Source organism: Globicephala melas, chromosome 6 (genome assembly GCF_963455315.2).
Source record: "Globicephala melas chromosome 6, mGloMel1.2, whole genome shotgun sequence".
NCBI classification, from domain to species: Eukaryota; Metazoa; Chordata; class Mammalia; order Artiodactyla; family Delphinidae; genus Globicephala; species Globicephala melas.
Window position 1 is genome coordinate 50,587,833 of NC_083319.1, and position 20,839 is coordinate 50,608,671.

At 38.2% G+C, this 20,839-nt stretch overlaps 1 protein-coding gene across 5 annotated transcripts in view; it reads right to left on the reverse strand.

Moving 5' to 3' along the window:
• The window catches only part of PIP5K1B (phosphatidylinositol-4-phosphate 5-kinase type 1 beta), a 328,734-nt gene that overhangs the window by 80,478 nt on the left and 227,417 nt on the right, over positions 1-20,839 (reverse strand). For all 5 annotated transcript variants that reach the window (XR_009564323.2, XR_009564324.2, XR_011377538.1 and 2 more), the window contains one exon: positions 9,707-9,862. Coding sequence is in view for 2 of the 5 variants with exons in the window: in XM_030877052.3 (XP_030732912.1) it covers positions 9,707-9,862 (156 nt within the window). In the remaining 3 variants the exon portion in view is untranslated. The remainder of the gene's footprint in view (positions 1-9,706; positions 9,863-20,839) is intronic.

Consider the following 20,839-nt stretch of genomic DNA (forward strand, 5'->3'; position numbering starts at 1 on the left):
AAGTGCTGCAGAAGGGAAAAGGATGAACACACTATTCTGAAGACTGAGGAAAAGAAAAATCCCAGAAGAGATCTAATCTTCTACAGGAAATAAAAGAAATTTTCGGGAGATGTTGGCATTCCCAAAAGAATATACTGATAATAAAATCTAAAATGTCACTTCCTCTTATAGGATTAGAAGAGAAAATCCAAATGATCAACTCGATAGAGGAAAATATTTGATAAAATGCAACACTCATTCCTGATAAAAACTTTACAAACTAGGAATAAAAAGAAACTTTCTTGACTTGATTCTGGGCATCAAATACAGCAAAATTCTTTCTCAGCAGTGAAACATGAGAAGCATTCCCTTTAAAATCAGGATGAGGCAAGGCAGCCCACAATCACTACTTCTATTCATCATTCTACCAGAAGTCCTAGTTAGCAAGTAAGAAAGAAAGAAAAAAAGATGTGAGATCTATGCAGTAGCAACAAACAGCCAGAAAAACCAAACCTTAAAAATATACTACCTGGGGAGAGACCTTCAATATGGCAGAGGAGTAAAACATGGAGATCACCTTCCTCCCCACAAATACATCAGAAACACTTCTACATGTGGAACGACTCCTACAGAACACCTACTGAATGCTGGCAGAAGACCTCAGACCTCCCAAAAGGCAAGAAACTCCCCATGTACCTGGGTAGGGCTAAAGAAAAAAGGAAAAACAGAGACAAAAGAATAGGGACGGTACCTGCAACAGTGGGAGGGAGCTGTGAAGGAGGAAAGGTTCCCGCACACTAGCAAGCCCCTTCGCGGGCGGAGACTGCGGGTGGCGGGGGGGGAAGCTTCGGGGCCGTGGAGGAGAGTGCAGCAACAGGGGTGCGGAGGGCAAAGCGGAGAGATTCCCGCACAGAAGACGGGTGCCGACCGGCACTCACCAGCCCGGGAGGCTTGTCTGCTCAGCCGCCGGGGTGGGCGGGGCTGGGAGCTGAGGCTCGGGCTTCGGTCACAACGCAGGGAGAGGACTGGGGTTGGCGGCGCGAACACAGCCTGCAGGGGGTTAGTGCGCCACGGCTGGCCGTGAGGGAGTCTGGGAAAAAGTCTGGACCTGCCGAAGAGGCAAGAGACCATTGTTTCGGGGTGCGCGAGAAGAGGGGATTCAGAGCACCACCTAAACGAGCTCCAGAGACGGGCGCAAGCCATAGCTATCAGCGTGGACCCCAGAGACAGGCATGACACGCTAAGGCTAATACTGGAGCCACCAAGAAGCCTGTGTGCATGCACAGGTCACTATCCACACCTCTCCTCCTGGGAGCCTGTGCAGCCCACCACTGCCAGGGTCCCATGATCCAGGGACAACTTCCCTGGGAGAACACATGGTGAGCCTCAGGCTGTTGCAATGTCTTGCTGGCCTCTGCCGCCGCAGGCTCGCCCTGCATCTGTACCCCTCACGCTGACCTGAGTGAGCCGAGCCCCCGAATCAGCTGCTCCTTGAACCCCGTCCTGTCTGAGTGAAGAACAGATGCCCTCAGGCAACCTACACGCAGAGGCGGGCCCGAATCCAAAGCTGAACCCCAGGAGTTGTGCAAAGAAGGAAGAGAAAGAGAAATTTCTCCAGCAGTTTCAGGAGCAGTGGATTAAATCTCCAAAATCAACTTGATGTACCCTGCATCACTGGAATACCTGAATAGACAATGAATCATCCCAAAATCAAGGCAGTGGACTTTGGGAGCAACTGTAGACTTGGGGTTTGCTTTCTGCAACTAATTTGTTTCTGGTTTTATGTTTATCTTAGTTTACTATTTAGAGTTTATTATCACTGATAGTTTTTTTTATTGATTTGGTTGCTCTCTTCCTTTTTTTTCTTAATATAGATATATATATTTTTTTCCCTTTTCTCTTTTTGTGAGTGTGTATGTGTATGCTTCTTTCTGTGATTTTGTCTGTATAGCTTTGCTTTTACCATTTGTCCTACGGTTCTTTTTTTTTTTTTAAGTATAGTTTTTAGCACTTGTTATCATTGGTGGATTTGTTTTCGGTTTGGTTGCTCCTTCTTTATTTATTTTCTTTTTTTATTACTGTTTAATTTTTAATAATTTTTAAATTTTTTATTTTAATAATTTTATTTTTTATTTTTTTATTTCTTTCTTTTCTTCTCCCTTTTCTTCTGAGCCGTGTGGCTGACAGGGTCTTGGTGCTCCAGCCGGATATCAGGCCTGTGCCTCTGAGGTAGGAGAGCCGAGTTCAGGATACTGGTCCACCAGTGACCTCCCTGCTGTACGTAGTATCAAGCAGCGAAAGCTCTCCCAGATATCTCCATCTCAACGTTAAGACCCAGCTCCACTCATTGACCAGCAAGCTACAGTGATGGACACCCTATGCCAACCTAGCAAGACAGGAACACAACCCCACCCATTAGCAGAGAGGATGCCTAAAATCATAATAAGGTCACAGACACCCCAAAACACACCACTGGATGTGGTCCTGCCCACCAGAAAGACAAGATCCAGCCTCATCCACCAGAACACAAGGACTAGCCCCTCCACCAGGAAGCCTACACAACCCACTGAACCAACCTTAGTCACTGGGGACAGACACCAAAAACAACGGGAACTATGAACCTGCAGCCTGTGAAAAGGAGACCCCAAACGAAGTAAGTGAAACAAAATGAGAAGACAGAGAAACACATAGCAGATGAAAGAGTAAGGTAAAAACCCACCAGACCGAACAAATGAAGAGGAAATAGGCAGTCTACCTGAAAAAGAATTCAGACTAATGACAGTAAAGATGATCCAAAATCTTGGAAATAGAATAGAGAAAATACAAGAAACATTTAACAAGGGTCTAGAAGAACTAAAGAGCAAACAAATAATGATGAACAACACAATAAATGAAATTAAAAATTCTCTGGAAGGGATCAATAGCAGAATAACTGAAGCAGAAGAACGGATAAATGACCTGGAAGATAAAATAGTGGAAATAACTACTGAAGAGCAGAATAAAGAAAAAAGAATTGAGGACAGTCTCAGAGACCTCTGGGACAACATTAAACACACCAACGTTCGAATTATAGGGGTCTCAGAAGAAGAAGAGAAAAAGAAAGGGACTGAGAAAATATTTGAAGAGATTATAGTTGAAAACTTCCCTAATATGGGAAAGGAAATACTTAAACAAGTCCAGGTAGCACAGAGAGTCCCATACAGGATAAATCCAAGAAGAAACATGCCAAGATACATATTAATCAAACTTTCAAAAATTAAATACAAAGAAAAAATGTTAAAAGCAGCAAGGGGAAAACAACAAATAACATACAAAGGAATCCCCATAAGGTAACAGCTAATCTTTCAGCAGAAACTCTGCAAGACAGAAGGGAGTGGCAGGACATATTTAAAGTGATGAAAGGGAAAAACCAACAACCAAGATTATTCTACCCTGCAAGCATCTCATTCAGATTTGACAGAGAAATTAAAACCTTTACAGACAAGCAAAAGCTAAGAGAATTCAGCACTACCAAACCAGCTTTACAACAAATGCTACAGGAACTTCTCTAGGCAGGAAACCAAGAGAAGGAAAAGACCTACAATAACAAACCCAAAACAATTAAGAAAATGGTAATAGGAACATACATATCAATAATTACCTTAAATGTAAATGGATTAAATGCTCCAACCAAGACATAGACTGGATGAATGGATACAAAAACAAGACCCGTACATATGAAAGAGACCCACTTCAGGCCTAGGGACACATTCAGACTGAAAGTGAAGGGACAGAAAAAGATATTCCATGCAAGTGGAAATCAAAAGAAGCTGGAGTAGCAATTCTCATATCAGACAATATAGACTTTAAAATAAAGACTATAACAAGAGACAAAAAAGGCCACTACATCATGATCAAGGGATCAATCCAAGAAGAAGATATAACAATTGTAAATATTTATGCAGCCAACATAGGAGCACCTCAATACATAAGGCAAATGCTAACAGCCATAAAAGCAGAAATCAACAATAACACAATCATAGTAGGGGACTTTAACACTCCATTTTCACCAATGGACAGATCATCCCAAATGAAAATAAGGAAACACAAGCTTTAAATGACACATTAAACAAAATGGACTTAACTGATATTAATAGGACATTCCATCCAAAAACAAAAGAATGCACTTTCTTTTACTTTTTTCTTTTTAACATCTTTATTGGAGTATAATTGCTTTACAATGGTGTGTTAGTTTCTGCTTTATAACAAAGTGAATCAGCTGTACATATACATATATCCTCATATCTCCTCCCCCTTGAGTCTCCCTCCCACCCTCCCTGTCCCACCCCTGTGCTCACAAAGCACCGACCTGATCTCCCTGTGCTATGCAGCTGCTTCCCACTAGCTATCTATTTTACATTTGTTAGTATATATAAGTCCATGCCAGTCTCTCACTTCGTCCCAGCTTACCCTTCCTCCTCCCCGTGTCCTCAAGTCCATTCTCTACACAGAATACACTTTCTTCTCAAGTGCTCACGGAACATTCTCCAGGATAGATCATATCTTGGGTCACAAATCAAGCCTTGGTAAATTTAAGAAAATTGAAATCGTATCAAGAATCTTTTCTGACCACAACACTATGAGACTAGATAGCAATTACAGGAAAAAAATGTGTAAAAAATACAAACACATGGATGCTAAACAGTATACTACTAAATAACCAAGAGATCACTGAAGAAATCAAAGAGGAAATCAAAAAATACCTAGAAACAAATGACAATGAAAACACAACGACCCAAAACCTATGGGATGCAGCAAAAGCAGTTCTAAGAGGGAAGTTTATAGCAATATAATCTTACCTCAGGAAACAAGAAACATCTCAAATAAACAACCTAACCTTACACCTAAAGCAATTAGAGAAAGTAGAATAAAAAAACCCCAAAGTTAGCAGAAGGAAAGAAATCATAATGATCAGATCAGAAAAAAATGAAAAGAAAAGAAGGAAACAATAGCAAAGATCAATAAAACTAAAAGCTGGTTCTTTGAAAAGATAAACAAAATTGATAAACCATTAGCCAGACTCATCAAGAAAAATGGGAGAAGACTCAAATCAACAAAATTAGAAATGAAAAAGGAGAAGTAACAACTGACACTGCAGAAATACAAAGATCAGGGGAGATTACTACAAGCAACTATATGCCAATAAAAAGGACAACCTGGAAGAAATGGACAAATTCTTAGAAAGGCACAACCTTCCGAGACTGAAACAGGAAAAAATAGAAAATATAAACAGACCAATAACTGAAATTGACACTGTGATTAAAAATCTTCCAACAAACAAAAGCCCAGGATCAGATGGCTTCACAGGCGAATTCTATCAAACATTTAGAGAAGAGCTAACACCTATCCTTCTCAAACTCTTCCAAAATATAGCAGAGGGAGGAACCCTCCCAAACTCATTCTACGAGGCCACCATCTGCCTGATACCAAAATCAGGCAAAGATGTCACAAAGAAAGAAAACTACAGGCCAATATCACTGATGAACATAGATGCAAAAATCCTCAACAAAATGCTAGCAAACAGAATCTAACAGCAGATTAAAAGGATCATACAACATGATCAAGTGGGGTTTATACCAGGAATGCAAGGATTCTCCAATATACGCAAATCAATCATGTGATAAACCATATTAACAAATTGAAGGGGAAACACCATATGATCAACTCAATAGATGCAGAGAAAGCTTTTGACAAAATTCAACACCCATTTATGATAAAAACCCTCCAGAAAGTAGGCATAGAGGGAACTTACCTGAACATAATAAAGGCCATATATGACAAACGCACAGCTAACATCGTTCTCAATGGTGAAAAACTGAATGGTGTAAAACTGAAATCATTTCCACTAAGATCAGGAACAAGACAAGGTTGTCCACTCTCATCACTACTATTCAACATAGTTTCGGAAGTTTTAGCAACAGCAATCAGAGACGAGAAAGAAATAAAAGGAATCCAAATCAGAAAAGAAGAAGTAAAGCTGTCACTGTTTGCAGATAACATGATACTATACATAGAGAATCCTAAAGATGCCACCGGAAAACTACTAGAGCTAATCAATGGATCTGGTAAAGTAGCAGGATACAAAATTAATGCACAGAAATCTCTTGCATTCCTATACACTAATGATGAAAAATCTGAAGGAGAAATTAAGAAGACACTCCCATTTACCATAGCAACGAAAAGAATAAAATACCTAGGAATAAACCTACCTAAGGAGACCAAAGACCTGTATGCAGAAAAATATAGGACACTGATGAAAGAAATTAAAGATGATACAAACAGATGGAGAGGTATACCATGTTCTTGGATTGCAAGAATCAACATTGTGAAAATGACTATACTACTCAAAGCAATCTACAGATTCAATGTGATCCCTATCAAACTATCAATGGCATTTTTCATAGAACTAGAACAACAAATTTCACAATTTGTATGGAAACACAAAAGACCCCGAATAGCCAAAGCAATCTTGAGCAAGAAAAATGGAGCTGGAGGAATCAGGCTCTTGGACTTCCGACTATACTACAAAGCTACAGTAATCAAGACAGTATGGTACTGGCACAAAAACAGAAATATAGATCAATGGAACAGGACAGAAAGCCCAGAGATAAACCCACGCACATATGGTCACCTTATTTTCCATAAAGGTGGCAAGAATATACAATGGAGAAAAGACAGCTTCTTTAATAAGTGATGCTGGGAAAACTGGACACCTACATGTAAAAGAATGAAATCAGAACACTCCCTAACACCATACACAAAAATAAACTCAAAATTGATTTAAAGACCTAAGTGTAAGGCCAGACACTATAAAACTCTTAGAGGAAAACATAGGCAGAACACTCTATGACATAAATCAAAGCAAGATCCTTTTTGACCCACCTCCTAGAGAAATGGAAATTAAAAAAACCAAAAAAACAAATGGGACCTAATGAAACTTAAAAGCTCTTGCACAGCAAAGGAAACCATAAACAAGACAAAAAGACAACCCTCAGAATGGGAGAAAATATTGGCCAATGAAGCAACTGACAAAGGAGTAATCTCCATAATTTACATGCAGCTCAATATCAAAAAAACAAACAACCCAATCCAAAAATGGGCAGAAGACCTAAATAGACATTTCTCCAAAGAAGATATACTGATTGCCAACAAACACATGAAAGAATGCTCAACTTCACTAATCATTAAAGAAATGCAAATCAAAACTACAATGAGGTATCACCTCACACCAGTCAGAATGGCCATCATCAAAAAGTCTTCAAACAATAAATGCTGGAGAGGGTGTGGAGAAAAGGGAACCCTCTTGCACTGTTGGTGGGAATGTAAATTGATACAGCCACTATGGAGAACAGTATGGCGGTTCCTTAAAAAACTAAAAACAGAACTACCATACGACCCAGCAATCCCACTACTGGGCATATACCCTGAGGAAACCATAATTCAAAAAGAGTCATGTACCACAATCTTTATTGCAGCACTATTTACAATAGCCAGGACATGGAAGCAACCTAGGTGTCCAACAAAACATGAATGGATAAAGAAGATGTGGCACATATATACAATGGAATTTTACTCAGCCATAAAAAGAAACGAAATTGAGCTATTTGTAATGAGGTGGATGGACCTAGAGTCTGTCATAAAGAGTGAAGTAAGTCAGAAAGAGAAAAACAAACACCATATGCTAACACATATATACAGAATCTAAGAAAAAAGAAAAGGTTCTGAAGAACCTAGGGGCAGGACAGGAATAAAGACGCAGACATAGAGAATGGACTTGAGGACACGGGGAAGGGGAAGGGTAAGCTGGGACGAAGTGAGAGAGTGACATGGACATATATACACTACCAAATGTAAAATAGATAGCTAGTGGAAGCAGCCGCATAGCACAGGGAGATTAGCTCCGTGCTTTGTGACCACCTAGACGGGTGGGATAGGGAGGGTGGGAGGGATACGCAAGAGGGAGGAGATATGGTGATATATGTATAGCTGATTCACTTTGTTATAAAGCAGACACTAACACACCATTGTAAAGCAATTATACTCCAATAAAGATGTTAAAAAAAAAAAAGGATGAGTGGAGTTTAAACCTAAACATTTCTGGGAAGGTGCCCTATTAAGCCATTCTTTAAATAATACTAATGCTGTATTATATTCGTTTTCCAGAATGTTCTTTAATGCAGAAGTTTGATAGTGGTTGGATTGTCTCAGAATATGGAGCACGTGGATGGGGCAGCTTTGAATAGTCTCGAAAGGTGCCAACGTGGGAGGAGTTTTCCAGGGGTATTGGAAACAGATCCTATTAAATGCAACACTTATTGACCACCTACTTTGTGCCAGGTTCTATGCTGTATATTATCCATGTGAATTATCAAAATATCCCCATGAAGAATGTAGCACAATCAGCCCCAGTTACTGATGTGGAAAGTGAGGCTCAGATATTAAGGGTCCACAGCTAGTTCCATAGCTAGGACTGCTGGATCTTGGATTTGAAGCCAAATTTCAAGATCCTAAAACTGTGCCTGGCACATAGTAGGCACTCAATAAACGTATGTCAGATCGTTCTAAGCCCAAGACTCCTTCCCCAGCACCAGAGAAAAAGAGAAGAGGGTGGTGCTGAAGAGAAACTCGGCCAAAGGTCAGCACTTGCGTGGGATTTTGGTGGCCTCCCCAAATCCCCAATTTAAGCAACACTGTTTGAGGCTATAGGAAGCTCAGCCTTAATCATTGCTTTGTCAGCTTCATGCATTATGGGTCTTTTGTGAAATAGAAATAGAGAACAGAGTTTCTCTCAGACACTCAAGTATCATTGAGATTCAGACACGCCCTTTTTTACTGAGTGCAGATTTAACTTCTGTAGTTCCCCGATGCAGGCAGAAATTGAGCCTGAGCAAACGGGAGGCTTTCTTTCCAAAGGTCTGCCCAAATGGTGATCTGCCATCAGAGCCTTTGAAACAGATTTCTGATGGGCAGTTGATGAAATTAATTGAGGGTAACCTGCAAAGTTGATGCTCTTGGGAATGACTCTTTGTTTGGCCTTTTAGGTTGGTATTTGTCAGAAACCCCAGCTGCTCCATTAAATCATTTTTGTCATTAAAAAAAAAAAAATATATATATATATATATATATATACACACATTACCTGAAAAGACAGAAAATATGTATCTATGTCTTTATGTCTATAACCATTTGAGAAATAAATCTAACAAAAGGTAGGAATATATGACTTGCCAGGAAAAAATTATAAAACTTTTATTAAACTCATTAAAGAGGACCTAAATAAATTGGTAATTCACTGTTACATTGTGTATGTATGTGTGTATATGTATATAATGTGTGTGTATGTTTGAAAAATATATATATACAAGCCCAGACCAAGGTCTACTAGTAAAAACACCAAAACCTTCACATGTGTTACCTTCAGGTAGTGGAATTATAGATCTTTGTTTCTGAATATTTTAGTCTGTTTTAATTTTTTTTACCGTAAACCATATACAGTATCGTTTATGTGTTATAAAAATTTTACATTAACTGTGTCATACTGTAAACATCATTTTAAAAATTAGTTAAGAGACTTTGTTTGCTAGAGGAAGTACTTTCTCATTTTTCTACTGTGAGTTTACATTAGTTATACAAGTAAAATCACAAGAACTTTTATCTTTTCTTCTTTTTCTAAGTTCCATGTCTTTACCTTCTTCATCGAGGCTGCTATAACTTTGCCCTTCGGTCAGCAAATCACGCTTCTCATCCTTCCATTCCTGGCTAATTGAGGACACGATCTCCTGTGAGGTTGCCTTCAGGGCGGCAATGGAGTTGCACCGTTTTTTAGAAGGTGAGGCCTTCAAAGCTACAAAAAGGAAAAGGAGAGACAATTATAGTTATTGTAAAACCACATGAATATATTTATTAAATTAAAATTTTACTCATGATTTATTAAGATCTTAGTCATTATTTCAGTAGGATGCAAGATGCTTTGTTTTATATACATGATGAAAGGGAGATGATATTATGTTTTGGCAATTTTATTTGTCCAAAATGATTTGACTTAAATCAGAATAGCTTAGAATAAATTTGGATTGATATATCTCTCCAGATGTTGAAATATAGTCTTATTTGAGGTGAAATTCAAATGCTGCTGAAGAATTATATTTCCTCCTCCAAGCAATGTTTTTCTAGGGCTGGGAAGAGGTTGAGTGGGTCGATAAGCACAGATGGTAAAGTAAGGAGAATTCTCATGACCCCAGTTTTATGAACTTGGGACTGGGAATTTCTAAACATGCCAATGTTTAATCTTATACTCATGTTACCCAATTTAACCAAGTTACTTCTGGTTGCTTTTTTCTTTCAGTGACTTTCCACTGAAATTTCCTGCCTTTGGGTCTTTTCTAGGTCATGGTTACTTCAGATGTATAATTCACTCCTGATTTTTGTCCAGACAGCATTGTATAACTTCTGAAGTGTGTTGGGAACCTGAACCAAGGCAAGTGTACTTCACCATCAATCACGCTCACTGAAGGCTGGGACTTTACTTCTGATATGTCAGTGGGAGCTGCTTCAGCTGCAGCCAGACCATCCCCATGTATATTTTCTCCATGCTGCAATCATTCTTCTTGCTCAACACTGTTGGAGAATTGTATTGGAGGGGAGAGGGAGAGGGAGGTTGAGACCTCTTTACGCTTTCCCCTGAACTTGGTGGTAGCAGTGTCTCTCTTCCTTCGGAGGTTTGCATATAGGGATAACCTGACAGCAGATGCATTACAGTGACTGTGTTCAGCCTTGGGAATCTCAGAGCTTAGATGACAGGGGCATCGTCATCTAAGGGGCATCCCATCAGCAGCTTGCAGGGGCATCCCATCAGCAGCTTGCAAAAACTTAATTGGAGAAGGACTTTGGGACACACAAATGAGGAAAGAATAGAGGGCAATCTCTCCACTTAAAGCGAAGGGAAGGTTTATGTGTCCCGTGAGCAGACTTAGAACCATAATAACATAACTGTAATCAATAACATTTTAGAAGCCTTAAGAATTTGGAAGCCAGCAGCCACATTCCTTATCTCAAACTATCCAGGTGGTCATCTGAGGGAGGTAGGCCCTTCTACAGGTCCAGAAACTGAGAGCAGAGAAACTGTGACCTGCTCAAGGTCACAGAGCTAGAAACCATGAAATCCCAGGTGTCTTTGTTTGAAGTTGCCTAACTGTGGTTCATTTCCTAGCTCTGTGGCATCCTATTTTCTGGTTAAAGTGAGGGAGGAATAAGATAAAACTAGAGTTTGTTTTTCTTTGAGGGGAGGAGACTCGGAATGTTTAAAAACGGATCAAATGGATTTTAGTGGCAAATAAGTGCACCAAATGTGTCATTTTTTGAACTCCTCATCTCATCAAAACAGTGGTCACACTTGCTTTACAGGTGTGAAGTAATTATCCATATGCTGGCTTTGGCTTTAATATTCTATCTGCTAGCTTTCATAAACTCTCAACTCTCACCTTTCAATCCAGTCCAGGTTTGAATCTGGTACTTGAACAACACAGGTTTGAACTGTGTGGGCCCACTCATGTATGGATTTTTTTCAATACCAAATGCTATAGTCCCACATGATCTGGGGTTGGTTGAATCCTTGGGTGCTGAGAAAGCACACATGTGCAGGGCCGACTCTAAGTTACATGTGAACTTTCCATTGTGTCAGGCTTTGGCACTCCTAATGCCCCTGTGATGTTCAAGGGTCAACTGTGTTTTAAAATTTCTAAGTCAGAGGATCTCAAATGTGGTTCAGGGACTGCTAGGAATCCCTGAAATTCTCCTCGAAGGTCTGTGATGTTAAAATTATTTTCTTAACAATATTAAGAAGTTATTTATCTTCCTCACTCCCACACTTTCCTGAGTTTTCTAGATGCTACATGAGCTGTGGTATCGCCACAGAGACTGAATTCAGAAGCATACAAGAGAGTCTGGATGTCTTCTATTAAGCCAGAATTAGGGATCTGAAAAAATATAAAATAATGCCACTTTTCCCAAGCAATTATTTGTTTTGGAAAACATAATTATTTTTCATAATTACTTTGTTAGAAATTTTTTACTTTTTTGTTAATATTGACGTATGTTAACATGCAATTTTTTTTATTGTTACCTTGTAAGAATATTTAAAATTTTCCTCAATTTAAAATTCTAATAGGTTAAATATAGACAGTTATAATCCACATAAATAAAAGCTCTTTGGGGCCCTCAGTCATTTTTAAGAGTGTAAAGTGGCGCTGAGACCAAAAGCTTTGAGAATTGCATAGTTCTTAGGTCAGTGCTAATTCTCTAAACTGAGAAACAACCAGGATCAGAAGAATGTTGGCAGCATCACGGAAGAGTGAATGAGGGGAAGATGCTCAGACAACTGTCTGTACTTGTTGTGGCTTATCATGGACCAAAGGCCAAGATCCCCCCAAAGAAATAGCTCTTTGCTCATTATCAGCAACACATACAATGAACAGCAGAGAAGACCCCAAAACAAACCCCTGCCAGGACCAGATGGCACCTAAAGAAAGCCTTTACTTTTGTCTTAAATGGTCAATCTTCCTTAAAGGAATTATCTGAGCCCATTCAGTGGATAAGGACTTGAATATTGCAGAAATTGAATACCTCAGGGACTTTTTTTTTTTTTCACATTTGGGGAGATCATTTATTTTCCAAACAATTTCATGGATTACAAATATGAACTCAAGTTGTGACTTTTTTTTTTATACCAGAGATTGGGTTGTGGCAATTGGATTCAGTAGGTTTCAAAAGGTTTGACGTCAATCATTGGCATCAGGGTGTGTTTTCAACTCTGTAAAAATCTAATCATGTGCACCTATACCTTTCGTAAGGTTTGATAACTCTGTCACTTGGAGGAAATGGGCGTGGTTTTTGGAGAATATATAAAACATCAAGCAGAGAGCCAAGCTCCTTCTTCTCCAGAGCCTAGAGCTGTTGTGTTTGGACTTGGCTGGGCTGTGGAGACTTTGGAAAGTTACTGCCACCAGGAGGTGAGCACCTAATCAGGGAATTGTTTTGACTGGAAAATCTCAAAGGATGGTTTGGGTTGCTGGTTACTTTCTTTTGTCCACAGAAACTCTTGGATTTGTCTTTGGCTAAATAATGGTGACAGGTATCGTGTGTCCACTTCCAGCTCTACATCCCGCTACTCAACTGCTCCTACCCTTAACTGCTTTTCAGCTCACCTATCTGCCATCCCCTGAACCTCCATGTTCATTCCTACCCCTGGGCCTTTGTACATGCTGTTCCTTCTACTTAAGATGCCCTTCTTGCCTCTCTTCCTAATAAACGCTGGCTTATAGTTTCAGGACTTAATTTAAATATTCTTTTCTCTGTGAAGCTCTCTTTGGGAAGATTGGTTTTATTTCCCTTTGTGTACCTACAGTAGCCTATGCAAAAACTCTATTAACAGCTGCTTTATTACATTATAAATCTTTTACATGTTACAATCCCTGACCCAAAATGGACCATGAAATTACCGAGGGAATTTAATTTTTTTTTTAAAAAAGCTTTCTATATTATTAATGCTTAGCATAGTGTTAGGTACATAATAGGTGCTCAAATGTTGGTTGAAAGAATTAACTATTGTTCTGAAATTTTAGGACAGTTGATTTTTAATTAATTAATGTATCAGTACTATTCTATTCCTTTCAGGAAACTAAGTTTTAGTACTCTAGACACATTATCTGGGTAGAGAATTTCAGTGAGGTTCCAACATTACGGTGACTAATATTTGCAGAAAGAATTATAGGATTTTGCAAACATTACTACATTGACAGCATGACTCAATTCTGGGGTGGGATAACAGATTTAAGAAGGCTAAAAAAAATGATTTAAAAAAAGAAACTTGAAGACCAAGTATTGTTTTCTTGGGGGTAGAGGTGGGGAGGGGAAGTTTTCACATACAAAGAAAGTATACCTGTCGTTGAATGGCTGAGTAGAACAGAGCCCCCTGCCAACCTGTGCTGGGAAAGTCTGAACAAGGAATAATCTTTGTTTTATTAAGCCACTGAGAATCCAGAGTTAATTTATTGCTGCAGTAAAACTTAGCTAACATGAGTAATAAACTATTTTTTAAAAATAAAATCACAACAGAAGGGGTGTGTGAATGTGTGTGTATGTGCTTAGTGAAATATTTGGAAATTTATATTCCCAAGTTTAAATTGTGACTTTCTCTGGGTAATGCATTTTCATTATTGTAATTCAATCTGTATTTTGTTCCTCTGAACTTTCTATAATAAACATGTATTACTTTCACAATCAGGAAAAAAAAAAGGAAAGTATGACTGTAGGAATTAAGGGCTTTAACTTAATCATAGCTGATACAAGATCTGGAAGTTGTATTTTAAACTGTCAACTTTACTAATTAAATGGCTACCCTTTGAAAAGCTGGTAGTAGATGAAAAGTCCATTCATTCATTCAATTATTCATCAAATAATGATCGAGGGTCTACAATGGGCCAGGAAATGTGCTAGCTTCTGGGAATATATATGAGACCTACACACAGCCCCTACTTTTCAGGAACTCAAAGTCAAGTGGGGGAGCTAGAACAACAGCTTACTATAGCAGAGTATGGTAACTGCTGTGAAGGAAGCATCATCTGAGCTGAGATGTGAAGGAAGACCAGGGGAAGGATGGAGATCACTACAGGCAAAGGGAGAAGAACATGTACAGATGTGGAGGCAGCCTGGAATGTTAGGGGTAACTGCAGGGCACTCAGAGCTGCTGGAGGCTGGAGGGTAGGGTAGAGCATGGAATGGGTGTGAGAAAAGTCACGGCTAGGGAAAGAGAGGCCACGTCACACAGGGACTCAGAAGCGAAGTTAGGATTTTGTGTACTAGGAAATACACTGAAGTTTTTATTAAGAAAAAAAGTTTTTTTAAGCATGGAAGGGTTTTAAATAGGAAATTAGCCAGAGGAGATTTAAACTGATGCCTCTGGCTGGGGTTGGGGGAGATTGGATTGGAAGGGGATAAGACTGGAGGTAAGAGAGGAACATGAGGGCCACAACTTTATGTGGAAAAAAAAAAAAAAGCCCAAACCAAAACCATAAAAATCACAATGGCTGAACTAGGAGAGGTGCTGTGAAAGAAGGGGATGAACTCTTGATATTTCCAGGTGAGACTAGGTATTGGTAAGTGACTGCATGTGGGTGGCTAGGCTTTGACAAAGCTTGATGCCTGCATGTCTGGTTTGGGTAACTGAGTAAACTGTGGTGACCTTCAGGGAGGCATGGACTCAGGATGTGAGGCAGGTTCTTGACCAACCTGGGGGAATCCAGAAATTAGTCCTAATATTTGTGGACAACTGATTTTTCAACAAGGAACCCAGATAATTCAACGGGGAAAAGAAGAGCCCATTCAAGAAATGGTGCTGGGGGCTTCCCTGGTGGTGCAGTGGTTGAGAGTCCTCCTGCTGATGCAGGGGACACGGGTTCGTGCCTCGGTCCAGTTAGATCCCACATGCCGTGGAGCGGCTGGGCCCATGAGCCATGGCCGCTGAGCCTGCGCGTCTGGACCCTGTGCTCCGCAACGGAAGAGGCCACAACAGTGAGAGGCCCGCGTACCGCAAAAAAAAAAAAAAAAAAAAAAAAGAAATGGTACTGGGACAACTGGATATCCACATGCAAAAGAATGAATTTGGACCCTACCTCACACCATATACTATAAATTAAATCAATATTTGTAAATCATACACCTGATAACAGAAACATGTGTTGAGAATATATAAAGAACTCTTACAACTCAACAATAAAAAGACAATCTAATTAAAAATGGGCAAAGTATTTGAATAGACAGTTCTCCAAGGAAGATATAAAGGGTCAATAAGCACATAAAAAGACGTTCAACATCATTAGTCATTAGAAAAACGCAAATCAGAACCACATTGAGATACTACTTTATACTCACTAGATGTCTAAAATGAAAAAGACACATAGTAACATAGGGCCCGTGAGCCATGGCCGCTGAGCCTGTGCATCTGGAGCCTGTGCTCCGCAACAGGAGAGGCCACAACAGTGAGAAGCCCGTGTACCGCAAAAAGAAAAAAAAAAAAAACACAAATCAAAACCACATTGAGATACTACTTTATACTCACTAGATGTCTAAAATGAAAAAGACACATAGTAACATATGTTGGGGAGGATGTGGAGAGATTGGATCCCTCATACATTGCTGGTGGGATTGCAAAATCGGGTAGCTTCTTTGGAAAGGAGCCTGGCAGTTCCTCAAAATGTTAAATAGAGTTACCATCTGACCTAGTGTTTTCACACCTGGGTATGTACCCAAGAGGAATGAAAACTTATGTCCACAGAAACCCTGTGCATGAATTTTCATAGCAGCATTATTTGTAGTAGCCAGAAATGTAAGCAACCCAAATATCCATCAACTACTGAGAGGATAAACAATATGTGTTAAATCCATACAATGGAATATTATTCAGCAATAAAAAGAATAAAGTACTACAAGATGGCTAAACCTTGAAAACGTCATGTTAGGCGAAAAAAGCCAAACACAGAAGGCCACATACTGGATAATTCCATTTATGTGACATATTCAGAACAGACAAATCCATAGAGACAGAAAATAAATGAGTAGTTGCCAGGGGTTGGGAAGAGGAAGGAATGAAGAGTAACTGCTAATGGATATGGGGTTTCTTTTCAGGGTAATAAATATGTTGTAAAATTAGATAGTGGTAATGTTTGTACAACTTTGTGAATATACTAAGAATCACCAAATTGCACATTTTAGAAGGGTGAATTTCCTGATATGTGAATTATACCTGAATAAAGATGTTATAAAAAGTAGACTAAGAAATCAAAATGGGAAAAAAATAGATTTGACTACTTGAGAAGTAAAAGACTTGTTACATCAAAAACATGATAAACTATACAAACTGGAAAGGTTCACAACTCACACCATATTTCATGCAATTGAGGATGCCATTGACTGCACCATTAATTTATATACTACTAAGAAAGCAAAAACTCCCAACATGGGGAATCTCATGGAGGAGCCTCACTAAACCTGGGATTCCCATGGGTTACATCCTCCATAAATCTACCAGGGGCCACAAGGAAACTCATGATTTTCAACCACGGCAAAGGGTAAAGAGAGGCAGAAAATCTTCCTTCAAAATTTGAACCAAGTTGGTATTCACACAGGATCGCAGGCTGAATAAATACTATGTTATGGTCCATCTTAGGCAAAAAAGACCTTAAACAGAAAATTTAATTGGTAGTGGTCTCAATTTGAGACCAATTTCAAGATACCACTGAGATAGTCAAATGCGAAACAAAAGTTTTTCTTAGAATGAAATAAGGTTAAAAAAAGAGACTGATATCTTTGACGTGTAGAGTTCATATAAATCATTTGGAAAAATAATAAACACTAATGTAAACGAGCAAATATTACAAAGCTCAATTCTCAAAGGAACTACAAATGGGTAATAAACATGAATAATGGTTGAACTTCACCAGTACTTAAGAAATACAAAATAAAACAACCAGATAACATCTTTTACTTATCCAAGTAGCACAATTTAAAAAGAATAATTCTGGCTAAAGGCTAGAAGAATATAGACTCTCGTGGAAGTCTAGAGTGGCATAATCATTCTGTGCAGTTATCTGCATTTTAAACCCTTAGTACTTCTTCTTGGAATCTATCCTAAAGAAATAGTCATAAGCTTGGACACCATATTTATCTAAAATCATGTTCACAAAAATACTCGTTAGAAAAAGGAGAAATAATGTAAATGTCCAAATGATAGAATCTTAAATAGATTAGGGCATACCCATATAATTTTAATGTTGTAGTGTAATTTTAAATGGTTTCTTTGTACAATATACAGTGATACGGGAAACTATTCATATTATAATATGTGAAAAATAGAGGACATATACATAAAATTGTACACCACTATGCTACCATTTTTATATAAACATACAAAGCACAGTAACAAAGATGGTAGGAAGTATGTGAAAATATTAGTAGTGGAGGATCTGAATAGACATTTTTCCAGTGATGACACAGAGATGCCAACAGAAATGGCTGTTATCTGAAAGATGACAAATAATAACTGTTGGTGAAGATGTTGAGAAAAGGGAACGCTTAGGCACTGTTAGTGGGAAGGTAAATTGACCAGCCACTATGGAAAACGGTATGGAGATTCCTCAAAAAGCTGAAAATAGAACTACCATATGATCCAGCAATTCCACTGCTGGATACTTATCCAAAGGAAACAAAACATTAATTAGAAAAGATACACGCATGCCTATGTTCACTGTAGCATTATTTACAACAGCCAAGATATGTGAGCAACCTATGTGCTCACCCATCAATAGATGAATAGATAAAGAAGATCACACACACACACATTGGAATATTACTCAGCCATAAAAAAGAATGAAATCTTGCCATTTGTGACCTCATGAATGGACCTACAGGGTATTATGCTAAATGAAATAAGTCAGACAAAGAAAGATAAATACTGTATGATTTCACTTATATGTGAAATCTAAAAAACAAAACAAATGAACAAACATAAGAAAACAGAAACAGAATTATAGATACAGAGAACAAATAGGTAGCTGCTGGGCAGATGGTGGTGGGAGAAATAGGTGAGGGAGATTAAGAGGTACAAACTTCTAGTTGCAAAATAAATGAGTCATGAGTATGAAATGTACAGTGTAGGGAGTAGCCAATAATTATGTGATATCTTTGTATGGTGACACATCATAAGTAGACCTATTGTGGTGATCAGTTTGAAATGTATAAAAATATCAAATCACTCTGTTGCATAACAGGAACTAACACAGTGTTGTAGATCGATTATACTTCAAAACTAAACACACTCATGGAAAAAGAGATCAGACTTGTGGCTACCAGAGGCTGGGGGTGGGCGGTGGAGGGGGAATTGGACGAAGGTGGTCAAAAAGTACAAACTTCCAGTTACAAGATAAATAAGCACTAGGGATGTGATGTACAACATGGTGAATATAACGAACACTTCTGCATGTTATAAAGGATAGTTGTTGGGAGAGTAAATCCTAAGAGTTCTCATCACAAGGAAAAACTTTTTTCTATTTCTTTAATTTTGTATCTCTGTGAGATGATGGCTGTCATTAAACTTACTGTGCTCATCATTTCATGATGTATGTAAGTCAAACCATTAGGCTGCACACCTGAAACTTATACAGTGCTGTATGGCAATTATATCTCAATAAAACTGGAAGAAAAAATATTTATAGTGGATATTTCTGGGTTGTGAGATATCAAATAATCTTTATGGTTTTCTTTGTATTTTCCAATATTTTTACATCGAAACGGTTTTACTCTCACAAAAATTAACTCAACATGGATTAAAGACTTAAACATAAGACCTGAAACTGTAAAACTCCTGAAAGAAAACATAGGGAAAAGTTTCTCAACAATGATCTTAGCAATGACTTTTTGGATATTACACCAAAAGCACAAGCAACAAAAGCAAAATAAACAAGTGGGACTACATCAAACTAAAAAACATCTGCATAGCAAAAGAAACAATCAATAAAATAAAGAGGCAGCCTACAGAATGCGAGAAAATATTTGCAAACCATATATCAGATAAGGGGTTAATATTCACAATACATAAAGAACTCATAAAACACAATAGTAACAAAAGCAAATAATCTGATTAAAAATTGGGCAAAGGACCTGAATAGACATTTTTCAAAGAAGACATACAGATGGCCAACAGATACATGAAAAGATGCTTAACATAACTAATCATTAGGGAAATGCAAATCAAAACCACAATGAGATATCACCTCATACCTGTCAGAATGGCTATTATCAAAAAGACAAAAAATAACAAATGTTGGTGAGGATGTGAAGAAAAGGTAGTCCTAGTACACTCTTGGTGGAAATGTAAATTAGTGCAGCCACTATGGAAAACAGTATGGAGTTTCCTCAAAAAATTAAAAAGAGAACTACCCTATGACTAGCAATCCCACTTCTGGGTATGTATCTGAAGGAAATGAAGTCACTATCTTGAAGAGATATCTGCATTTCCATGTTCACTCAGGCATTATTCACAACAGCCAAGACATGGAAACAACCTAAGCGTCCACTGACAGATGAATGGATAGAAAAAAATAAGGAAATCCCACCACTTGTGACAATATAGATGGACCGTGACAGTATTATGCTAAGTGAAATAAACCAGAAAGAGAAAGACAAATACTGTATGATCTCACTTACATGTGCTAAAAAATTGAACTCATAGACATAGAGAGTAGAAGAATTGTTACTTGAGGCTGACGGGTGGGTGAAATGGGGAGACATTGGTCGAAGGGGACCAACTTCCAATTATAAGATGAATAAGTTCTTGAAATCTAATATACAGCATGGAGACTATAGTTAATAATTCTGTCTTACACACTGGAAAGTTACTAAGACGGTAGATCTTAAATGTTCTCACCACACAAACACATACACACACACACAATTTGTAATTATGTGAGATGATGAAAGTCTTAAGTAACCTAATTGTGATAATCATTTTGCAATATATATGTGCATCAAATCATCACACTGTACACCTTAAACTTACATAATGTTATATGTCAATTATATCTCAATAAAGTTGGGAAAAAAAGCCTTAAAAAAGAAATTGTTTTACTTTCATTAACAAAAAACTCCAATAAATATTATAAGAAAAAAATCTGTCTTATATAAATACAAAATATGAACATTCTACTCTTTCAGTTTTTTTTGTGTGCTAAATTGTTATGAAATTGGACCACAAAATACATAAATGATAAAA